The sequence below is a fragment of the Nomascus leucogenys genome, chromosome 24 (assembly GCF_006542625.1).
Source record: "Nomascus leucogenys isolate Asia chromosome 24, Asia_NLE_v1, whole genome shotgun sequence".
Classification (NCBI taxonomy): domain Eukaryota; kingdom Metazoa; phylum Chordata; class Mammalia; order Primates; family Hylobatidae; genus Nomascus; species Nomascus leucogenys.
In genome coordinates this window covers 2,190,403-2,213,732 of record NC_044404.1, presented here as the reverse complement: position 1 = coordinate 2,213,732, position 23,330 = coordinate 2,190,403, and the positions used below count along the sequence as shown (strand labels likewise).

At 58.7% G+C, this 23,330-nt stretch overlaps 2 protein-coding genes across 12 annotated transcripts in view; both read left to right on the top strand.

The window, feature by feature from the left end:
• The window catches only part of C24H1orf159 (chromosome 24 C1orf159 homolog), a 36,086-nt gene extending 16,435 nt beyond the window's left edge, over window positions 1-19,651 (top strand). For 6 of the 11 annotated variants that reach the window (XM_030805310.1, XM_030805318.1, XM_030805316.1 and 3 more), the window contains 9 exons: window positions 7,683-7,795; window positions 8,184-8,277; window positions 9,288-9,363; window positions 12,828-12,923; window positions 13,222-13,287; window positions 15,416-15,550; window positions 16,929-16,954; window positions 17,052-17,082; window positions 18,451-19,651. In XM_030805310.1, the coding sequence (XP_030661170.1) occupies window positions 8,206-8,277; window positions 9,288-9,363; window positions 12,828-12,923; window positions 13,222-13,287; window positions 15,416-15,550; window positions 16,929-16,954; window positions 17,052-17,082; window positions 18,451-18,545 (597 nt within the window). In that variant the 5' untranslated portion in view covers window positions 7,683-7,795; window positions 8,184-8,205 and the 3' untranslated portion in view covers window positions 18,546-19,651. Of the gene's footprint in view, window positions 1-1,410; window positions 1,762-5,308; window positions 5,867-6,502; window positions 7,208-7,682; window positions 7,796-8,183; window positions 8,278-9,287; window positions 9,364-12,827; window positions 12,924-13,221; window positions 13,288-15,415; window positions 15,551-16,928; window positions 16,955-17,051; window positions 17,083-18,450 lie in introns of those variants that run through there. The other 5 variants (XM_030805315.1, XM_030805312.1, XM_030805313.1 and 2 more) reach the window with 5 other exon arrangements.
• LOC115832997 (putative uncharacterized protein FLJ46204) lies at window positions 13,300-14,470 on the top strand. The gene is made up of 3 exons (XM_030805306.1): window positions 13,300-13,859; window positions 13,900-14,076; window positions 14,115-14,470. Exons 1-3 carry the CDS (start codon window positions 13,464-13,466, stop codon window positions 14,451-14,453), a joined length of 912 nt encoding a protein of 303 aa, XP_030661166.1. The 5' UTR covers window positions 13,300-13,463; the 3' UTR covers window positions 14,454-14,470.
• Window positions 19,652-23,330: the final 3,679 nt, after the last annotated feature.

Here is a 23,330-nt window from a genome sequence, read left to right as displayed (position 1 = left end):
TTAGAGCAATAGACCAGAAACATCAATAGACAACCCACAATCATAGTAGGAGATTTGAACCTCTCTCTCCAATTTAGAGCAATAGACAAAAACAATAGACAACCACAATCATAGGAGATTTTAACCTCTCTCTCTCCAATTCTTAGAACAATAGACCAAAAACATCAATAGACAACTCACAATCATAGTCGGAGATTTTAACCTCTCTCTCTCTGATTCTTAGAGCAATAGACCAGAAACATCAATAGACAACCCACAATCATAGTAGGAGATTTGAACCTCTCTCTCTCCAATTCTTAGAGCAATAGACCAAAAACATCAATAGACAACCCACAATCATAGGAGATTTTAACCTCTCTCTCTCCGATTCTTAGAACAATAGACCAAAAACATCAATAGACAACTCACAATCATAGTCGGAGATTTTAACCTCTCTCTCTCCAATTCTTAGAGCAATAGACCAAAAACATCAGTCAAGACATGGAGGATCTGAATAACGCTATCATCATCTTGACCTGAATGGTATTTATAGGAAGTTACACATTTCAGGCTGCATGTGGGGGCTCAAGCTTGTAATCCAGGCACTTTGGGAGCCCAAGGCGGGTGGATCACCTGAGGTCAGGAGTTCAGGACCGACCTGGCCAACGTGGCGAAACCCCATCTCTACTAAAAATACAAAAATTAGCCGGACGTGGTGGCGGGCACCTGTAATCCCAGCTCTCGGGAGGCTGAGGCAGGAGAATGGCGTGAACCTGGGAGGCGGAGCTTGCAGTGAGCCAAGATTGTGCCACTGCACTCCAGTCTGAGCAAGAAGAGCAACACTCTTCTCAAAAAAAAAAAAAAAAAAAAAAAAAAAAAGAAAAAGTTACACAAATACTCCTAAGTTCTCATGATACATTTTCCAGCACAGACCAACTGCTGTGTCCTAAAACAAGTTCCAAAGAATTTTAAAAGAATCATACAAAGTACGCTTTCTGAGCACAAAGGAATTAAATTAGAAATCAACAACAAATAAAATAGGAAAAACTCAAATGTTTGGAAATTAACCCACTTTTGAATAAACCATGGGTCAAAGAAGAACTCAAATGGGAAGTTAGAAAATATTTCCAGGCTGGGGCCGGGCGTGGTGGCACACACCTGTAATCCCAGCACTTTGGGAGGCTGAGGTGGGTGGATCACAAGGTCAGGAGTTCAAGACCATCCTGGCCAGCATGGTGAAACCCCATCTCTACTAAAAATACAAAAAATTAGCCAGGCTGGTGGTGCACACCTGTAATCCCAGCTACTCAGGAGGCTGGGGCAGAGACTTGCTTAAAAACCCTAGAGGCGGAGCTTGCAGTAAGCCGAGATCGCACCACTGCACTCAGCCTGGGCGACAGAGTGAGACTCCGTTTCAAAAAAAAAAAAAATTCTAACTTGGGTGGGGAAAAAATATTTCCAACTGAATGATGATGAAAATATAACATCAAAATTGTTGGTGTAGCTAAAGTAATACTTAGAACTCTGTAACTGTAAGTGCGTGTAAAGGCATGAAAGCGGAGACCTAAGATTCACTCCCAGAAGCCAGGGAAAAAAGAACAAAGTAATCCCAAAGCCAAAAAAGGGAAATAAAGACAAATACAGAGATCGATGGCATCGAAAGCGTGAGAAAAATGGAGAAACTTAATATCAAAAGCTGATGTTTTCCCTAAACGATTGGAAAGATTGACAAACCTCTACCAAGAATGGTCAATTTTAAGAAATAGGAAAGAGCCAGGTGAGGTGGGTAGTTCACACCTGTAATCCCAGCACTTTGGGAGGCATAGGTGGGAGGACTGCTTGATCCCCGGAGTTTAAGACCAGCCTGGGAATCATAAGGAGACCCCATCTCTATAAAAAAAAAAAAAAATTTAATGAGCTGGGCATGGTGGCTCGAGCCTGTAGTCCCGGCTACTCGGAAGGCTGAGGTGGGAGGATCGCTTGAGCCCAGGAGGTTGAGGCTGCAGTGAGCTGTGATCACACCACTGCACTCCAGCCCAGGCGACAGAGAGAGACCTGTCTGAAAAGCAAACAAACAAATAGAAAGATAGGCCAGGCGCAGTGGCTCACTCCTGTAATCCCAGCACTTTGGGAGGCCAAGGTGGGCGGATCACTTGAGGTCAGAAGTTTGAGACCAGCCTGACCAGCATGGTGAAACCCCGTCTCTACTAAAATTAGCCAGGTGTGGTGGCGGGTGCCTGTAATCCCAGCTACTCAGGAGGCTGAGGTGCAAGAATCGCTTGAACCCGGGAGGCAGAGGTTGCAGTGAGCCAAGATCATGCCACTGCACTCCAGCCTGGGCGACAGAGTGAGACTTGGTCTCAAAAGAAAAAAATAGAAAGATAGCACAAATCACCAATATCAAGAACAAAAGAGGCATTATTTATAAGGATCCTACAGACATAGTAATACACTACTGCCGTCTGTGGTGGCTCACACCTGTAATCCCAGCTCTTTGGGAGACCGAGGCAGGAGGATTGTTTGAGCCCAGGAGTTCAGGACCAGCAACATCATGCTTCAGTTTTGTTTCATCATGAGACCCTCTCTTTACAAAACATCAAAAAATTAGCCAGGGGTGGCAGCACTTGCTTGTGTTCCAGCTACTTGGGAGGCTGAGGTGGGAGGATGGCCTGGGCCTGGGAGACTGAGGCTGCAGTGAGCTGAGGTCACACCACTGTGCTCCAGCCTGGGTGACAGAGCGAGACCATGTCTCAAAATAATAGGAGACTATGATGAACAATTTTAGGCCAGTAAATGTAGCAATTTCAATGCAATGGATAAACTCTGGGAAGAATATAACTTGTCAAAAGCGATGAAATCGGCATGGTCCTCTTGCTGTTTAGGAAATTGAATTAAGGCAGGAGAATAATGGCATGAACCTGGGAGGCGGAGGTGCAGTGAGCCAAGAGAACCTGGATGGAGCCAGAGAACCTACCTACCAAGAAAACTCCTGCAAATATACATGGTTTCCCGGTGAATTCTATCAAACATTCAAAGAAGAAACCACGATATTCTTACACAAACTCTTTCAGACAATAAGAGGAGGGGGAACGGGTGCTGTGGTTCCCACCTGTAATCTTAGCACTTTGGGAGGCTGAGGCAGGAGAATCACCTGAGGCCAGGAGTTTGAGACCAGCCTGGAAATATAGTGAGATCCTGTGTACAAAAAAAATTATACCTGTAGCCCCAGCTACTTGGGAGGCTGAGGTGGGAGGATCCCTTGATCCCAGGGGTTCAAGGCTGCAGTGAGCCGTGATCGCACCACTACACTCCAGCCTGGCAACAGAGTGAGACCCTATCTCTCTTTACAAAAGGAGGGCCTATTTCCCAGCTTGTTTTATGAGGCAATATAACCCAATACCAAAACCTGACAAAGACACCTAAAAAAAATTATAGACCACTGTCCTTCATGAACACAGGCAAAAATCCTTACGAAGGTATTGGCAGGTGAAATCCAACAATAGCCTAAGGGGGCAGTACACCTCGGCCAAGCGTGGTTTATCCCATTGATGCAAGGTTGTTTTGATTCATAAATCAATCTTTGTCATTACCATATTACTAGAATAAAGAAGGAAAGGACGATCACTGAAATAGATGCAGAAAAGACATTTGGAAACATTTATACCTGTTTTATGATTTTTTTAAAAAAAAACCTCAGCAAACTAAGAATAGAAGGAAACTCCCTGAGTCTGATAAACGGACATCTATGAAAAACCTACACTAGACATTGTACTTTTGATGGCGAAATATTGAGCATTTTATCCCTAAAATCAAGAACAAGGATGACACCCATACTCACTCTTCTGTCCAACATTATACTCAAAGTCCCAGCCACTGCAATAAGCTAAGAAAAAAGGCAAATTGAAGTCACAAGGATTAGAAAGGAAGAAGTAAAACTGTATTTATTTGTAGATGACGTGATTATTTATGTAGAGGATCCTAAGAAAGCTTCAGAGAATTGCTAGAACTATTAAGTGAATTTAGCAAGATTTCAGAAATCAAGGCTAATGTGCAAAATTTTATCGTTATATAGTAGCAGCAAACTATTGGAAAATGAAATCAGAAATTACATTCTATTTGTAATAACAAAAAGTAAAATACTTAGTAATTATCTTAACAAAAGATATACAAGACCTGTTCACTGAAAACTATAAACACTGCTGAGATAAATTGAAGAAGATGCGGAGGGATGAAGAAAGACAGCATGTCCGTGATGAAAAGACTCAATCCTGTTAAAACATCAGCTATCCCAGTCAAAATCGCAGCAGACTTTTTTGTAGGAATTGACACAATGAGTCTAAAATAGGAAACACATGTGACCTGGAATTGCCAAAGCAATTAATCAAAACGGAGCTGATACATGCCCTAATTTCAAAGTTTCTATTCTACTTACAGCTTCAGTAATCCAGTCAGCCACAGTGTCCCTGAAGAATAGACACACAGGTGAGCGGAACAGAATAGAAAGCCCAGAAATAGACCCCACCTCTATAGTCCATTGATTTTCAATGAAGATGTCAACGTAATTCCACATGGAAAGAAAAGTCGTTTTAGCAACTGTTTATACATAAGGAAAGAAATGACGCTTGACCTGCATTTCACCATACACAAAGGTGGCTCAGAATGCTAAAGCTAAAACTGTAACACTTCTGGAAGAAAGCAGTAAATCTTAGTGACTGTGAGGTCAAGGCAGAGATTTCTTAGGACACAAAAAACAAGAACCACAAAAGGAAAAATGGATGTATTCAATTTTATTAAAAATTTCATTAAAATTAAAAACATTTGCTCTTCAAAAGATGTCCATAAGAAAATGATAAGACGGGCCAGGCGAGGTGGCTCATGCCTGTAATCCTAGCACTTTGGGAGGCCAAGGTGGGTGGATCACAACATCAGGAGATCGAGACCATCCTGGCTAACATGGTGAAACCCTATCTCTACTAAAAATACAAAAAATTAGCCAGGCGTGGTGACAGGCACCTGTAGTCCCAGCTACTCGGGAGGCTGAGGCAGGAGAATGGCGTGAACCCGGGAGGCAGAGCTTGCAGTGAGCTGAGATCGCACCACTGCACTCCAGCCTGGGTGACAGAGTGAGACTCCGACTCAAAAAAAAAAAAAAAAGATAAACCACAGGATGGAAGAAAATATTTGCAATACATAAGTCTGATGAAGAATATGTGTTTTAGCTGAGCGTGGTGGTGACGTGCACCTGTAGTCTCAGCTACTCGGGAGGCTGAGGTAGGAGGATCGCTTAAGCCCTGGAGGTCAAGGCTGCAGTGAGCCACGATCCCGCCACTGCACTCCCGCCTGGGCAACAGAGTGAAACCCTATGCCCCCCACCCCCGCCAAAAAAAAAGGTGTATGTTACAACTCCACCCAATTAAAGAAAATGGGCAGAAGACGGGAGCAGACACTTCAGAAAAGAAGACACATGAGTGGCTAATAAACACATGGAAAGATGCCATCATTAGTCTTCAGGGAAATGCAGATTGTAACAACACAGAGATCCTCCTGCATATGCACGGACACCCTGTGTGCACCCACGTCACCAGTGGGAGGGCACACAGCACAGCCACTGTGGAAGACGGCTGCAGGCAGTTTCTTAGAAAGTTAAATGTGCACCTCCCTGTGAGCCAGCCACTCCGCTCCCAAGAGAAATGAAGACAGATGTCCACATGAGGACATGTGCCAGGCCCTCGGCCACAGCTCCATCCAGTCACCAGGAACTGGGAGCAGCCCAGGTACCCACTGGCAGGCGATGGGCAAAGGCGGCGACCTTTGGCCACAGGGTGGAAAATCCTTCGGCTGTGGAAAGGAAGAAAGTGCAGATAAAACAACATGGAAGGCTCTAAAGGTCAGTGTTTGCAACTTTGTATAAGACCCTAGAAGATACAGCTGCAGTCTGGTCAGCTTCTGGGTGCCAGAAGCCTGGGCTCGTGGGGGCTGCAGCGAGTGCTGGCAGCTGCGTGGGACCAGGCGCTGTCCCGGCTGTGGTGGCAGCTTCAAGGGGGTGGTCAGACTCGCCCGCTTGTGTACTTTACATGGATGTGGTTTATTGTGTGTAAAGTAGACCTCCATGAAGTTGACTAATAGCAGATGAAAGTGTTGATTGAAATCTTGGACTTCTGGTCCCTGAATCAAAATGATGTTTTGTGACTTAATGTGGCCCTCAGGGTGCCCTTTAACCAGAGAGGGAGCAGGAGGGTCTGTGATGTCTGGAGTTTTCTTTTTTTTTTTTTTTTTTGAGACGGAGACTCGCTCTTTCACCCAGGCTGCAGTGCAGTGGCGCGATCTCGGCTCACTGCAGGCTCCGCCTCCCAGGATTCACGCCATTCTCCTGCCTCAGCCTCCCGCGTAGCTGGGACTACAGGCGCCTGCCACCTCGTCCGGCTAATTTTTTGTATTTTTTTTTTTTAGTAGAGACGGGGTTTCACCGTGTTAGCCAGGATGATCTTGATCTCCTGACCTCGTGATCTGCCCGCCTCGGCCTCCCAAAGTGCTGGGATTACAGGCATGAGCCACCGCGCCCGGCCTGGAGTTTTCCACTGAGCAGAGGAAGACGGTCTCTGCTGGGCAAATGTTAAAGGGACAAAAGGAAAAACTAAGACTTGATGGCACTCTGTGGGTGGGGCGAGCAGCATGTCTGTGACTTCAACACGTTGCATCTAAAAGGATTTCACATCAGAGAGAGGAGGAGCTGAATCAGAGGAAAGCATGCTTTTTTTTTTTTTTTTTTTTTGAGAAGGAGTTCCCCTTGCATAGGCTGGAGTTCAGTGGTGCAGTCTCGGTTCACTGCAGCCTCCACCTTCTGGGCTCAGGTGACCATCCCACCAAGCCTCCTGAGTAGCTGGGACCTCAGGCTCCCGCCACCAGGCCCAACTAATTTTAAACTTTTTGTAAAGACAGGCTGTGTTGCCTGGGCTGGTCTCCAACTCCTGAGCTCAAGCATTCCGACCACCCCCACCTTCCAGAGTCCTCCGGCAGGCTCACACTTAGGCAGCGTGGTCAGTTCGTGAGGCCATGACTTGAATCCAGCATGGAATGGGTGACAGAGTGGACCGTCCCTGTGCACAGACGAGCTGTGTCCTCCAGGGCCTCTGTCTCCCTGCTGCTCACAGCCCTTGTCCCAGGACCCCTGGCCTAGGCCCATCAAGAGGAGCCCCACAGGCCTGGCTGGGCCTCAGCCCCTCTCGGGGTAACGCCAGGGAGGCCCCTGAGCCAGTGCCGTGATACCACTTGAGGGTTTGTGCGCCCGGCAGGCGTTTCCTCCCTTTACTTAGGAAGGCAGGGCCATGGTACCAGGTCCTGCGGCTGGAAGTGCAGGGGAGAGGGGGGGTTTGTGCGGGAGGACCGGTGCCCACCGCGTGCAGCCTAGGTCACTGAGCTCCGTACCTGCTCCCTGAGCAAAGGCCGGCCGAGGGCCTGTATCCCAGGCACTCTCACCCTCAGGAGGCCAGGAGGCCAGCTCGAGGGAAACGCTCGTGGAGACAGCCCTGCCGAGGCCCCCACAGCCCAGAGACGGCCCCTCCAGGACGCCCTGCTCGACAGCCAGGGGCCAGCAAGGGTGTGGACAGAGGGCCCGGCCTGGACCCAGACCCCGCACTGTAGGCCACGGCCCACCTGGTTTGACCTTGCGTGACCGCGGCCTCACCTGCTGTCTTCATCTGCAGGACTGGGCTGGGGTCTGCAGGGCTCAGCTGAGCCCAGGAGCTACCAGAGCTAACCCCTGACCTCCCAGGCGGGCAAAGGGCTGATGTCGGTAGCCCCCATCCTGGAGGGGCAGGTAAGGCCCCGCCTACACCTCGTCCCCCCCCCACCCCCACCCCGTGCCTCCAAAGGCCCCAAGCCTTCACTCTCGCCCCACCTCCATTTGGCCCCGCCCTCCCTGTCATGGCCCTGCACCCCGCCATGGCCCTGCCCCATCTCCATTTAACTCAGTCATCTGCCGCGGCCCCCCCCACCCCATCTCCATTTGGCCCCACCCTCCCCGCCTCAGCCCCACCCCATCTACATTTAGCCCCACCCTCCCCACCACAGCCCCACCCATATCCATTCGGCTCTGCCCTCCTTGCCTCGGCCCGTCCCCCCCTACCCCCAAATCTCTATTTGGCCCCACCCACCCTGCCTCGGCCCCACTCCTCTTTGGCTCCGCATGGTCCTTCCTGTTGCAGGCTCTGCGCATCTGCTCCCGGCATGGCGCTGCGGCACCTCGCCCTCCTGGCTGGCCTTCTGGTGGGAGTCGCCAGCAAGTCCGTGGAGAACATGGTAGGTGCCTCCGTCACGTGTCCACACGGCCTAAGCCAGAACCTCTGTGGAGGGCAGTGGGCCCTTCCCCTAGACGGTCTAACTCTTCGACCTTTAGGACACTGATGTCCCAGCCCCAGAGGTGCTGACCGGGTCCACTGTTGGGGTCAGAGGGGCCTGTGCCTCGCAGAGGGGAGCCCTTTGCTGCCTGCCGGGTGAGCTCCTGATTAGGCATCCCGGCCTGCACTGGGAGGAGCTCTGCCAGCAGTGACGGCACAGCACGCCGCACGTTGCTATCGCGGAGTGTAGCTGCAGCGGCTCCAGACTCCCAGGCAGAGCGGGTGGAGGGTGGGGACCCCTCACTAGCCTGGTTGGGGCGTTTGAGGGACCGGACCTGGGCCCCTCCCTGGCGGTGTGGATTCTCTCCCGCACTCCGCAGTCACCCCTGGACGCCCTCACCATTCACTGCATTCAGGTCACGAGAAACAGCACAGCTGTTATTAACACACAAGCTGAGGGCACCCTTAGACCCCTAGGCCTGTCCAGCCTGCCTGTGGTCGGGGAATGGGCCCTCACACACACCGTAAGTGCCAGCCCCCAGCGCACCTGTGCAGCACCTGGGCACCCGGGTGTGAATTCATCCCCTGAAACGCCAGCCAGGCCCGGGCACTTCCTCTGTGGGGTCAAGCTGGAAACCCCTGATGGAGGGCGTCCAGAGACTTGCAGAGAATGTCGGTGGCGCTGCCACGGCCTGCGGGTGCCACCTCCTGGGGGTGGTTTACTCTTCCAGGCCCAGCTTTTCCTTGGAGACCGCCCACCCGGGGTCCCACAGGGATGTGCACTGTGGCCGTGAGTCCCCTCCTTGCTCCCAGACCCACAGGGGACAGAGGGCCACCCGATGCTGACTCTAGAAGCGGCCGGAGCTGCGGGCGTTGAGATGTGCTCACACGGTACCCCTCAGCCGCTGCTGCTCTGAGCATGAGCCTGTCTGGCAGTCACGTCCTGGAGTTTCACTGCCATGTCCCCTCCAGGCCCAGCTGCCCGAGTGCTGTGTGGATGTGGTGGGCGTCAACGCCAGCTGCCCAGGCGCAAGCCTGTGTGGCCCAGGTAAGCCACTTTGTCCCAAGCAGATTCCAGACCAGCCACTGAGCCACTGGCGTGTGTGTGCCCAGGTCCCTCCCCTCGGTGACAAGGATAGTGCTCATTTGTGCTGCGGGGCCGGGGGAGTGGACGGCGCAGTGAGGGCTGCGAAGCTTGAGGAAGGATATCTGAACCTCCTTTCTGGTGGGCGGCCTTGAGCGGCAGCCTCGTGGGAAGACTGGCCCAGCAGAGGGCTGGGAGCAGAGGCAGGAGCTGAGATCAGAAAGGTGCTAGGAGAAGGGTCTGAGGGAGTGGCCCATGAGCTCAGCCATTCTCACGGGGCAGTCCTGGCTCCAGAGGCTTCTGGCAAAGCCCAAGACATTTTTGCCTGTCTGTGCTCGGGTAGAGGTGCTGCTGGCCCCTGGTGCGTGGAGTGGAATGCCAATCAACAGGATGCCGCCAGAGGATGCCAGCCTGTGTCAGCGTGCCACGGGCAGGCCCTGTTCATCGGAGATTCTGGGAGGCTGTGGAAGAAACTGTCTGGGGGCAGCTGGATGTCAGGAGGTTGAGGCTGGTGGGGGCAGCCAGTGGGAACAGCCAGGGGAGGCGAGGACAGAGTGAGAAGGTGCAAGGGCCACTCCTTGGTGGCCCTTGGTGGACTTGGGGCTGAGGTGCCCAGGCTGTACCTCCAAGGGCCTTGGCACTCCCATCCTGGGGGTCCAGCCCTCCCATGATGGAAGAACCCAGAAGGGCTGCTCCTGGGGACCCAGGGGCCTCACGAGGAGGGCGTGGTCAAGATGGAGGCTGCGGCAGCCAGTGAGGCTGGGCGTGGGGGTCTGAGGCTGGGCGTGGGGGTTGGGGAGGCCACAGGAAGGCAGTGATGACATCTGAGGCACAAGCAGGGTAGGAGGAGGAGGGCACCGCTCCGAGGGAGGACGGGCTGGGAGGAAGCTGAGCACCTTGGGGCCCCTCATCCTCTGATGCTGAAGCCCTGGTGGCCGGGTGAGAGCCACTCCACTGGCACCCCATGGCAGCAAGAGTGCTGGGGCCATGGCGTCTCCTGTGAGGGATTGTGTACCCCAGGCACTGCATGGGCGCAGGCAGCTATGCAACAGTCATGGTGCCCATGGAGGGGCCAGGCCAGTGGGTCGTGAAGTCCAAGGGCCGAGGTGGCCCCACGCACAGGCGCAGAGTGGCAACTGTCTGGCGTGTGTGGGGAGGGGCCAGGCCTGCGGTGTCAGATACACTTCTCCCTGCGTGCGGCCCCGCCCTCGGCGGCTCGTAGAGAAGCCGGGTCACATCTCTGCTTGGGGAGGCCGTGGGCACTTCTGGGGACAGCGCTGCGCTGGTGTTTGGCTCCCTGCCGTGGACTCCGTTCTTCGGCCTCCGGGGCAGAGACTCTCAGACAGAGCAAGCCTTGCTGAAGTCCGCCCGAGCCCTGTGCCAGGAGACGCCAGGAGACAGAGGCTGCCCCCAGTGCTGGGAGAGCACAGCTCCACCCCGGCAGGACTGAGCAGGTGGACTTCCATTCTCCCAAGAGGTGTGTCTGCAGAGTGACCCCTGTCACAACCATGCCGGGGTCTCAGGCCCACTCTCCACCGCGGGGTCCCCGTGTCACCACAGCCCGTTTGTATGTAGATCAATCTGTGAGGAAGGGTCGAGGCGTGTGGTCCACCTGTGGCCCGCACCAGCATCCGCACCGCAGTCAGCATCAAGCGTGTGTCTACTCAGCTCTGGGCTAAGTGTTGGAAATATTTAGAAAGTCAAGGAGTAAGAGTCAATTCCTGTCCTTAAAGGTGCCCTGGCTGGTGGGCGGAAATGAGGCTTCAGGCACAGCGTCGGCCTTGGAGGGGAATGAGGCTTCAGGTGCAGCGTCAGCCTGGATGGGGGAATGAGGCTTGGTTCTGCAGGATCCCCCGAGAGAGACCCGGGGGAGGGTGCCAGGGTGTGGAGGTGACAGATGGACCAAGGGTCGGGATCAGCTTGGGGCAGGAGGCTGTGCTGCTGGCAGGTGGGCCTATCCTGCCTGGGTGGCATGAGGGAACACAGCGTGAGAGGCAGCGGCTCCAGGCACTGCAGATGGGGGTCCTGGGGGAGGCGTGGGGGGTCCTGGGGGAGGCGTGGGGGGTCCTGGGGGAGGCGTGGGGGTCCTGGGGAGGCGTGGGGGTCCTGGGGGAGGCGTGGGGGAGTCCTGGCGGAGGTGTGGAGGTTCCTGGGGGAGGCCGTGGGGGGTCCTGGGGGAGGCCGTGAGGGGGTCTTGGGGAGGCCATGGGGGGGGGTCCTGGGGGAGGCTGTGGGGGGGGTCCTGAGGGAGGCCTGGGGCGGCATTGCAGTGGGGGTTCTTGGGAGTCCATGGCACGAGGGCTGGGTGGTGGAAGCTGGGCCCAGCCTCCAGTCCTGCAGAGCACAAGCCCCCGCCACAGGCCTGTTCATTCTGGATGCTGCCGCCTACCGCTCTCTGAAGTGCGCAGTGTGGAGCGCTCAGGACCGGGATGCTCAGCGTGGAGTGCGCAGTGTGGAGTACTCAGGGTCGGGGTGCTCAGGTCCGGGGTGCTCAGTGTAGAGTACTTAGGGTCAGGGTGCTCAGTGTGGGGTACTTAGGGTCAGGGTGCTCAGTGTGGAGTACTCAGGGTCGGGGTGCTCAGGTCTGGGGTGCTCAGTGTGGAGTACTCAGGGTTGGGGTGCTCAGTGTGGAGTACTCAGGGTCGGGGTGCGCAGTGTGGAGTATTCAGGGTCGGGGTGCTTAGGTCCAGGGTGCTCAGTGTGGAGTACTCAGGGCCGGGGTGCTCAGGTCCGGGGTGCTCAGCGTGGAGTACTCAGGGTCGGGGTGCTCAGGTCCAGGGTGCTCAGCGTGGAGTACTCAGGGTCGGGGTGCTCAGGTCCGGGTGCTCAGTGTGGAGTACTCAGGGTTGGGGTGCTCAGTGTGGAGTACTCAGGTCAGGGGTGCTCAGTGTGGAATACTCAGGGTCGGGATGCTCAGTGTGGAGTACTCAGGGCCAGGGTGCTCAGGTCTGGGGTGCTCAGTGTGGAGTACTCAGGGTCGGGGTGCTCAGTGTGGAGTACTCAGGTCAGGGGTGCTCAGTGTGGAATACTCAGGGTCGGGGTGCTCAGTGTGGAGTACTCAGGGTCGGGGTGCTCAGTGTGGAGTACTCAGGGTCGGGGTGCTCAGGTCCGGGGTGCTCAGTGTGGAGTACTCAGGGTCGGGGTGTGCAGTGTGGAGTATTCAGGGTTGGGGTGCTCAGGTCCGGGGTGCTCAGTGTGGAGTACTCACGGTTGGGGTACTCAGGTCTGGGGTGCTCAGCATGGAGTGTGCAGCGTGTGGTGCTCAGGGTCCCTGGAGGTGTCCTTGTCTGCCGCCCACCCACCCTCTAGAGCACATTGGTATCCGGAATGAAAGTTACCTCACCAACTCAAATAGAGAATCATTCCCAGGAGACTCAGCTGGTGTGGATTTTGCTTTGGCTGACATGCCCATCCTCTGCCCCACACAGGCTGTTACAGGCGCTGGAACGCGGATGGGAGCGCCAGCTGTGTCCGCTGTGGGAACGGAACCCTCCCAGCCCACAATGGCTCCGAGTGTAGAAGCTGTAGGTCTGCCCGGCTGCCCCCGGCTCCCTTCTCACAGCTCCAGCTGTGGGAGACACTGTGGGAGTTGCTGTCTGTGTCCCCACCTTGCCCCAGAGCCACTGTCCACTGGGGGACAGCCCCGGGAGCCCCCTCTTCCCGAGTCTGCTGGCCCATTCGGGACAGCTCTGTGGTGAGGGCTGCTCTGCCCCCGTAGCCCCTCACTTTCGTATTTCCGGCCTGAGATCCCCTTCAGGGTGCACGTGGGTGTCCCCGTGGGTTCCGTGCACACAGGCTTCCCAGAGCTCTGCTCTCCCACAGTCGCTGGCCGGGGTGCGCCATTCCCCATGAACAGAAGCTCAGGGACCCCCGGGCGGCCACATCCCGGTAAGTCTCAGCAGGCCACAGCCACCTCTGCCGGTGTCCTAGGGGCTGGGGGCCCTCGGAGCCAGTGCAGACCCTGACCCCTGACGCAGCCACAGCAGGCTCAGGGTCTGCAAAACAGCCAGAGGGGAGTGCGGCAGCCCCCTGCAGCTTGTGGGGTCAGCTGGCATGGGTGGGGGATGTTGGGGGCACCGCGGGGGGCTCTGCCACATCTCTATAGGGCCGTAGTTAGGGGAGGCCCTGATGGCCACACCGCACACTCTCAGGGTCACACAGCTCACAGCCACATGCTCTCAGGTTCACACTCATGTCTCACGGCCACACCGCACACTCTGAGTTTCACACTCACGACTCACAGCCACACCACACTCAGGTTCACACAGCCACACTGCATGCTCAGGTTCACACTCATGGCTCATGGTCACACTGCACACTCAGGTTCACACTCACGGCCACACTGCATGCTCTCAGGTTCACACTCATGGCTCACGGCCACACCGCACACTCTGAGGTTCACACTCACGACCATACCACGCTCTCAGGTTCATGCTCATGGCCACACTGCACACCCTCAGGTTCACACTCATGGCTCACGGCCACACCACACACTCTCAGGTTCACAGTCATGGCCACACTGCACGCTCTCAGGTTCACACTCATGGCTCATGGCCACACCGCACACTCTCAGGTTCACACTCATGGCCACACCACGCTCTCAGGTTCACACTCATGGCTCACGGCCACACCGCACACTCTCAGGTTCACACTCATGGCCACACTGCACGCTCTCAGGTTCACACTCATGGCTCATGGTCACACCGCACACTCAGGTTCACACTCATGGCCACACCACACGCTCTCAGTTTCACATGGCTCACGGCCACACCGCACACTCTGAGGTTCACACGACTCACAGCCACACCACGCTCTCTGGTTCACACTCACGGCCACACTGCACACTCTCAGGTTCACACTCATGGCCACACTGCACACTCTCAGGTTCACACTCATGGCCACACTGCACACTCTTAGGAGCATGCTCACAGCTTGGTCCTGCCTCTGCCTCGCCCCAAGCCCACCCCAGCCTGCAGTCACAGTCCCAGGAACTAGGAGGAGCAGGTGCTCTGAGGTCTCTGCTAACCATGCCTAGCGGCTCTTCCAGAGTGTAGGGCCCCAGGAGGCAGCAGACATGCAGGCTGGACAGGAATACCTGCCACACAGCCTGGACCTGGGGCTATCAACATCTGATTCTCAGGAGGACACAGGGCCCATCTCCCAGACAGACCCGTCTCCTGGGCCTCTGAACCCACTTGAGATGTAGGCGTGGCTTGCAGACCCTCATCCTTCAGCAGAGGACACGCTGGACCTGGGGCCGGGGCCAAGGGCTGTGTTCTGAGAGGGCAAAACCCTCATGTCCTTAGAGCATGGACTTGGGCCCTGAGCTGGCCTGGGTCCATTGCTGACCTAAGTGGCAGTGTTTTAGGGTGGGGTTGGCCTAGAGGGCTCCTGGCCTCCTGTGGCTCTGTGCTGGGGCCGGAAGGAGCAAGGCCCCCAAGCTTGGCAAACACACCTGTGTCTCAGGGTTGGGGAGTCTCCTCCCCAGCATCTCAGAGCACACCCAGTAGCCATCGCCAACTGTCCCGAGCCCCAGGCCAGTAGCCCCGGCCTGTCCTGGCCCAGGCAGGTGGAGGTGAGTGGGGTGCAGGAGCACCTGCTGCCAGCTTGAGGCTCTGCCCTGTGTGGGGGCCCCAGGGCCTGTGCTGAGCACTGAGGAAGGAGCAAGGCTGGGAATCCCCTGGCTTTCAGGGGCAACTGGAATCGGAGAGGCGTTTCCGCAGACCCTGGCCAGGGTCAGCCCCTGTAACGCTCCCAACATCCGAGCTCCTTTGAGAAGCTGAGGCCGGGGCAGGTGGTAACTTTCCCAGACCCTGCGGCCAGATGTCTAGGCGTGGCTGAGCCTGCAGGGATGACCCAGGCCCATGTGCAGAGCCCTCGGCACCCACAGCCGGTCCCGTGAGGCTCAGGCGTGTTCAGGGAGCAGCGAATCTGCCGTGCGCAGGGGGCACTTGGGGGCCAGGCGAGGAGCCAGGGCCGCTGTCCTGCCCATCCGCTCAGTGGTGTCTGTTTGCAGGGGCTCCGCGCGTGGCTGCCTCCCTCTTCCTGGGCACCTTCTTCATCAGCTCCGGCCTCATCCTCTCCGTAGCTGGGTTCTTCTACCTCAAGCGCTCCAGTAAACTCCCCAGGGTCTTCTACAGAAGAAACAAAGGTATCTCCCGGACCAGCGCCTGCCCCACAGGAGGGCACAGGGCAGGCAGGATCCAGCCAAGGAGATGGGCCTGAGACTAGAATGTCCCAGGCCAGAGCAGACTGGCAGAGGCCGGGAGGGAGCAGGGCCTGTCACATGGCTTTTGGGTTCCGGTGTGAGAAGAACTGTCACTTCCCGGGAACAGCCGTGTGTGGATTTGAGGCCGGGAGGGAGCAGGGCCTGTCTCGTGGCTTTTGGGTCCCAGTGTGAGAAGAGCTGTCACTTCCTGGAAACAGCCGTGTGTGGATTTGAAGGGTCGAAGCACCAAGGGGCCTTCCTCGGGGCCCAGAACCTCCGCTGGAGCCCTCTTCCGGCAGAGGCATCTCCTTGGGGCCCCCAGGGCATCGCGAGGGGCGAGTGGAGCAGGGCCAGGAGGCTTTCGGCAGCTTGGACTTGCCCGGGCTCCTCCAGCAGCCATGGTCCCCCCCTCCCCTCTCCTGGGGTCAGGGCTGGCCAGGCTGGTGTGGGTCCCACACCCCAGCCTACACCACGCCGTATACACGGTCACCCCGGGCCTGGGCACCGACCTGTTCCCACTGGAGACAGCGTTGTGACTGTGGCACCTTCAGGCGGGGGTGGGTTCTGAGCAGGGTCCGTGGCGCCTTCAGGCGGGGGCGGGTTCTGAGCGGGGTCCGTGGCGCCTGCCCTCGTCCAGGGCCGCCCTCGCAGGGTCCCTGCCAGGCAGATGGTCCCCGAGGTGAGCACTTGGCCAGACTGTCATAGCCGAGCTGGGGCCTCCTCCCAGGTCTCTGGGCAGCCCCACCTGGCTGCTGTGAGACCCCTGTCCACCCCCCTCCACCTCTCTCGGGGTCCCAGGGCCCAGCCTCCAGTCGGGAGCCCGCTGCCTATGGGCACCCTTGGAGCAGGGCAAGGCTCAGGGCTTGGTCAGCCCTGGTGGCCACGGGACAAGGAGAAGCCAGGTTGGCCACGATGCCACGGCACCCCCATCGCGGGGGCACCATGGAGGCAGAAGCCCACGGCCCTGGGGCTCAAAGCCACCTCGTGCCTGAGGCTCCTCCTGGGAGGGTGGGAGGGCAGCCCTTCCTCTGGGACCCTGGAGCCTGGGGAAGCGCTTCTCATGAGGGGGGCTTGTCCCCTCTGCTGAGGCGGGAAGGTGGGTCCAGGGAGGGGGGACTCCCCTTGGGTGCTAGGGAGGCCCCCGCACCCGTGAGTGCCCCGGAGGAATGTGGCAGGGCCAAGGGCCAGGCTGACAGCACCACAGGGAGAGGTGGGGGGAGACCCTGCAGCCCTAGGGCCTCTGCTGCTCCGTGGACGCTGCACTGGGCTGAGGCTGAGGCAGGTCCTCGGCTCCAGGGTGACTCCGCTTTCTTCCCCACAGCCCCGGCCCTGCAGCCTGGCGAAGCCGTAAGTAACCCGCGTCATCCGGGCTGAGCGTCCCCGGCCGCGTTTGCCTGTGCCGGGCCATCCCGAGTCCTCACTCTGCCTTTCTCTCCTTTTCAAGGCTGCAATGATCCCCCCGCCACAGTCCTCAGGTAACAGCAGCTGTCGTATTCCCCCTGTGGGGTTTCCCATCTCTGGGCCAGTCCTGGGGTGCTCTGTGGGTTTGTCCCCAAACAAACCGGTTTGCCTGGCTCTGGATCTCGGCCGCCCCTGCCCGGGTCCCCAGGAGACCCACCCACGAGGCAGGGCCAGGGCCAGATTTGGCGGCGCCCCCTGCTCTGGATCTCAGCTGAATTTGGCGGGCACCCCCTACCCGCCCCCCTTTAATACCCATGATTTCCATGCTCTTTCCTGTTCCCGAGACGTGGAGTCTGCAGGAAAGGAGGACCCACCACGACAGGGCAGACCCCCAATACCTGCCCCTCCTTTAAGTCCAGCTCCACCCGAGGACAGACGCAGCCGGCCTCCGCCAGGTCCTCCTGAGCAGCCATCGCTTCAGTGGCGCTGGGTCAGGCGGACCCAAGAGTCAGCCCGGTTACGACCCATTTTATGTGCAGGGTCACAGACACAGAGAGGCTGAGTGACTGGCCCACAGCCACACAGCTCCAAGGCCATGAGCAGGGCTCACCCGGCCTCCGTCCACCTTTGCAGAGGTCTCTCGTGGGGGCAGGTGACAGTGCCTTTAGGAGACAGTTCTCCATCAAGGCTGGATCTGCCCCGTCCCTAAAGCAGCCCTGTCTGCAAGTGCCCAGCAGACCCCACGGTGCCCGAGTGCCCTAGGGCTGCCAGCTTCAACAGCAGACCTTTAATCTGACTGTCCTAGAGTTCAGAAGTCCAAAACCAAGGGGCAGGCAATGCCACACACTTCCCAAGGCTCTGGGGAGGACCCTGTCTGCCTTCCCAGCCCCTGCCAGCTCAGGCGTCTGTGGCTGTGTTGCCCGTCTCTGTCCCCTGGTCCCACGGCATCTCCCCCACCTCTGCGTCTTCTCTCTCCGCCTCCCTCTGAGGTGGGCCCTGGCTGTTGATTCAGGGCCTGCCTGGGGAACCCTGGGCGATCACACCCGAGACCCTGACGTAACCCCCTGCAGAGCCCTTTCTTCTAAACAAGGTCACATTCAAGGGCTCGGGGCTATGGCCTGCTTGTCGCCCCCTTAGGTGCGTGATGCTCTAGGACCCACATCTCTGTCTTCAGGGATCGCCTGGCTCTTGGGCCAGGCCCTGGGGCCCAGGGTGTAAATGAGAGGATGCAGCCAGGCAGGAGGAAGCCGTCCCTTTCCCGAGCCGGAGCTCTGAGGGCGCCTTAGGGGCAGGGGGCATCTGGGTTCCCACCTGGTCAGAGTAAACAGCCCCGGGCGCCTGTGCCATGCCCACTCCCGAGAGCCTTCAGTGAGGGCTGAGGCCTGCACTGTCCCTGCGGTCCAGGTCCCACTCTGACCCTGCCTGTCTCTGACCCGTTTCAGTACGGAAGCCGCGCTACGTCAGGCGGGAGCGGCCCCTGGACGGGGCCACGGAACCCGCTGCCTTCTCGGCGGAGGCCCGTATCAGCAATGTCTGACCTGGAGGCCGAGACCACGCCACGCACTTGGCGGCAGGGACCTGGAGGCCGACCCCTTGGCGGGAGCCCAGCACAAAGGGTTGGCATCGCCCAGTGCCCGGGACAGTCCTGGGCACAGCCCCGGCTCTGAGTCCCTCCGTCTCCCAGCGACAGATGCCACGGGGTCCCAGGCCGCCTGAGGCTCCTTCCCACCATAGCCATCTCGTTTATCGGACCAAGAGCAGGCATCCGTGAGACCTCAGAGCTTCAGATCGAGGCCTTGGGGGGTCTGGGCCCCCCAGGAAACACGGTGACGCCCCAGCGCCTGCAGCCAAGATGGAGGCCTGGCTCAGGCAGCCAAAGCTGGCATGATCTATGGGGCAGGTGCTGCTCTGCCTAGAAAAGCCAGGGGCTCTGCTGCCGTGCCCTCCGGAGCCCACGATGGGCAGGACTCTTCCAGCACCACCGCACCCAGTGGCCCGAGACCCCTCTGAGAACAGTGAGGCTGGTCCTCGTGCCGTTCCAGCCGGTGCCCGGCCAGTGAGGAGGACGCAGCCTAGGAACCAGCTGCCTGAGACCAGGGTGCCTCTGGGCTGTCCCCCCACGCGGCGGAGACCCCGCGCCCGCAGCCGCCCATTTCCGGAGCTGCAGGATGGAGCTTCCTCTTGATCTCTTTGTTTTTAAGCAGAAATTCATTGTGCAGAAAAGTCCTCCAGAGCTCTGCGGCCCGCTTGGATCCACTGGACCCCCATGCCTGGCTGATCCCTGCCCACGCGGGGCAGGCCCACATCTAACCCCCGCAAGTCACTGCCTAACTGGACCTGCCAAGGCTGCCCTGGCGCTGTCTGAGTCCTGGGGTCTCTCCCAGAGTTCCCGGGAGAAAGGCGCCGTTGTGGCCGCCTCCCGCACGCCAGGCTTGGGGCTCCACTGTGGGTCTCAGATGCCCTGCGGTACCGGCACTGTCTGCTTTAGCATTGGATCCCCATCTGAGGGGTGGCCTGGCCTTCGGGGTCCCCATGCTCCTTTGCGAAGTCCACTGTGGGTGCCATCATGGTCTCCGGGACCTGGGCCAGCGGGAACGTGGGGGCACTGGGTGCTGATATAAAGTCAGCGTTACGCAAGCTGCGTTCCAAGCTGCTCTCTCTCGTAGGATCCTCTGTTCTCTAAGTGCAGGTTGGGGAGCAAAGCCCCCGCCAGGCTGGCCCCACACACTCCGCCACCGTGTGCTGGGGGCAAGGAGGTGGGACAGGGGTGGAGGAGAGTCCAGGTTGGGGCTGCCTGGTTGGGGCCCTGAGAGCCACGAGCACAGGGTGCCCCCCTCCCTGCACATTTTCTGCCATAGGCCCATTCCCTGGATGCAACCTGTGCAGGTGGGACCTGCGGCCCCCAACCCCCCAGCTCGGACTGAGGTGGGACAGAGTGTGGGTGTGCATTTCCATCGGCCGGCCGGGCTGCGTGGGGGCTGCAGACATGGGCCCCGGGGGGGCTGCCATGGCCATTAGGGGGGCAGCAATCGGTGGCTCCTTGGAGGGGCCGGCAGTGTGGGGGTGTTTGCTGACAATGATGGGCCTGGCCAGAGAGGGCTGAGCTGGGGCGATAGGCGTCGAGGGGCAGAGGGCCCGGGTGCCAGGACGCCAGAGTGCTGCCCCTGCTCTTGTAACCATGCCCTCCACCCAGGCAGAAACATCCACTGCCTGGAGGGTCGTGTCCTTAGACACCTGTGTCCCCGTCCCTGAAAACCCCCAGCCTGAGGTTTGCAGCCAGGGAGTGCCTGGGGGGGCATCGGCTCTGCCCTTGGCCCTGGCCCAAGAAGTGTCCTGGGGCTGGGAGGGTCACCTGGTCCTGGGGAGAAAGGGAGGGACTGGACAGCCTAAGGCCACTCTGAACCCAGCACTGACCGCCCCACCTGATGCCCTGGGCCATGCCCCTGTGTCTCGGGAGCCCCCAGTCTCCTCCTGTGGGGAAGGAGACGGACCGAGATGGGGGCGGAGGGAAGGAGACAGGGACTGAGATGGGGGCGGAGGGAAGGAGACAGGGACCGAGGTGGGGGCAGAGGGAAGGAGACAGGGACCGAGGTGGGGGCAGAGGGAAGGAGACAGGGACCGAGGTGGGGGCGGAGGGAAGGAGACAAGGACCGAGGTGGGGGTGGAGGAAAGGAGTCCACGTCCCCCTGGAAACTCCACTCCTGCATTTGCACCAGGCTGGGCGTCTGGTTTGGAGGATAAAATCGGAAACAGGCATGGACAGCAGGTCCAGCCAGGCAGGCTCTGGAGGCCAGGCCAGACACAGACACCTCCCAGCCCACCCTCTGAGCAGCCCCCCAGGCCCCACCTCTCAGTTCTGGGTCCCCTCCCTCTCACCCCACCCAGTGGCCCAAACCAAAAACCCAGGGTCATCCTGACACCTCCACATCCCCCTCTCAGCTGGCTCCCCGCGTCCCCCACCTGTGCACTCTCGATTGGCCCCTGGCAGGCAGCGCATGGTCAGCCAGGGCCTGTGGCAGCGAGGGGCACACCCTCCTCACTGGGCATGGGAGGGATGCACTGGCTGGGCCTCCTGCCCAGAGTGGACACTGAGCTGGGTTTAGGGTCGGCCCCAGCACGTCAGGGGCAAAGCTAGACCCAAGCGCGTGTCCCAGAGCCCTGCTTCCCCACACCGGCCTCCCCTCTGCACATCTGGGCCCTTGGGAAAGAAGTCCAGCCCCAGAACCAACAGAGCCGCTGCATTTGAGCCAATGGCCCAGCACGGGGCGGGGGGGGGGGGGTGAGGCCGGGGGCCCCACAGCAGCCCAGGCCTGGCAGTGCCAGGTGTAACCCGTAACCCAGAGGCCTGGAGGGGAAGGAGTCCCTGAGAGGGCGTGAGGAGACCAAAAGTGAAGGAGATGAGGGGTCAGGTGCTCACACCAGCATCCACGTCTCAAGCATGGGCATGTGTGCTCACACACACGCCCACACGCTCACCAGCCCAGCCTCCTGCCCACTGGCTGCGACGGAGGGGACCAGGCAGGCCCACCCCCTGCCCTGGACTCGGCCAGCCAAGCTGCTCCGCTGCCACCCCGAGCCTTCCGAGAGCCCTGAGAGACGGTCTGAGCTGAGAGAAGGGGAGCTGCTGGCTCCTCTCCTACACAGGGAGGCCTGGCCCGGCCCCGAGACGACACATTCCTCCAGCCTTTCCTCGCCTTTGCCTCCGGCATGAGTGTCAGCCGAGAGCCCAGAGTGACCTCAGTGCCCGGATATTCCCAGGAGCTGTCAGGAGGACGTTCCCAGAGCTGCAGGGGCCCGGGCGCTTCCTGGAGGCGGCATGTGACCCGAGTCACGGTCCTCAGGAAGCAGGAGCCTCCAGTGAGCGCTTTCTGGGCCAAGCCTCACAGTGGCTCCCTGCACGGAGTCCCGATAGCCTCAGCCACCCTGGACCCCTCAGAGCTCCCACCGCTCCCTGTCTGAGCTCCCAAATCCCCTCTCTGAACCCCCTCAACCCCCGACTGAGAGTCATGGAACTGGCAGGGTTCCCGCCCTTCCTGAACCCAAGTCCCCGTCCTCCTCCACAGGGCGTTGCCCAGCCTCTGCAGTCCTGGTTCCCACTTCCCAGCGTCCCTTGGGCTCCAGAATGCCCGCGGCAGCACTGGGGGAGCCTCTGGGTCCCCACTGAGGGGTCAGCGGGCACCTGCAGGGGAGTTGTCTGAGGGCAGTCTGTGGGGTGGCCCGGACAGCTCTCCCACTAGGGTGGGTCCCTCACTCCCAGCCCCACCCATTGTGACACCCCCCCCAGGCTGGCGTGTGGGGTCCCAGCTCAGGTCTGGCCCAGGCCTCACGACGGGGATGGGGCTATGGCAGCCGGGTCGGACCTGCCCTTGCATGAGGTCCACTGGGCTGGGGGAGAGATGCCTCAGTGAGGTGGGGAGCCGGCAGCTGGACAACCTGGGGGGTGCAGCTCTACACCAGGCCCTCGGGCCCGCAGCGGGGTGTGCAGGGGACAAGGGCAGCCCATGCCACTGGCTGCTCCTCTGGGACCCACACATCCTCCATCCCAGCCCTGCCAGCCTCAGCCCCCAGACTCTCAACCAGCTCCAGCCCTGGTCTTTGCACAGACCAGTCCTGTAGTCTGCTAGGGCATGTAGACATGACGTGTGTGAGAGCGTGTGAACATGGCATGTGTGTGGACATGGCATGTGTGTGGACATGGCATGTGTGCGAGTGTGGACACGGCATGTGTGTGAGAGCGTCTGAACACGGCATGTGTGAATGTGGACATGGCATGTGAGCGTAGACATGGCATGTGCGTGTGGACACAGGGCATGAGTGTGAGAGCATGTGGACATGGCATGTGTGAGAGCATGTGAACAGCATGTGTGTGAGCGTGGACGCAGCATGTGAGTGTGGACATGGCATGTGAGTGTGGACACGGCATGTGTGAGTGTGGACACGGCATGTGTGAGTGTGGACACGGCATGTGAGTGTGGACACGGCATGTGTGAGAGTGTGGACATGGCATGTGAGTGTGGACACGGCATGTGTGAGTGTGGACATGGCATGTGTGTGAGTGTGGACATGGCATGTGAGTGTGGACACGGCATGTGTGAGAGTGTGGACACGGCATGTGTGAGAGTGTGGACACGGCATGTGTGAGAGTGTGGACACGGCATGTGTGAGAGTGTGGACACGGCATATGTGAGTGTGGACACGGCATGTGTGAGTGTGGACACGGCATGTGTGAGTGTGGACACGGCATGTGTGAGTGTGGACACGGCATGTGAGTGTGGACACGGCATGTGTGAGTGTGGACACGGCATGTGTGAGAGTGTGGACA

Excerpts from the sequence above, each read along its gene's own strand:
- LOC115832997 (XM_030805306.1), top strand. The coding sequence starts at position 13,464 with ATGTTGGGGGCACCGCGGGGGGCTCTGCCACATCTCTATAGGGCCGTA. Across the intron at positions 13,860-13,899 it reads GCCACACTGCACACCCTCAG|GTTCACAGTCATGGCCACAC; the intron begins GTTCACACTCAT and ends ACACACTCTCAG. Across the intron at positions 14,077-14,114 it reads GCCACACTGCACGCTCTCAG|GTTCACACTCATGGCCACAC; the intron begins GTTCACACTCAT and ends CCGCACACTCAG.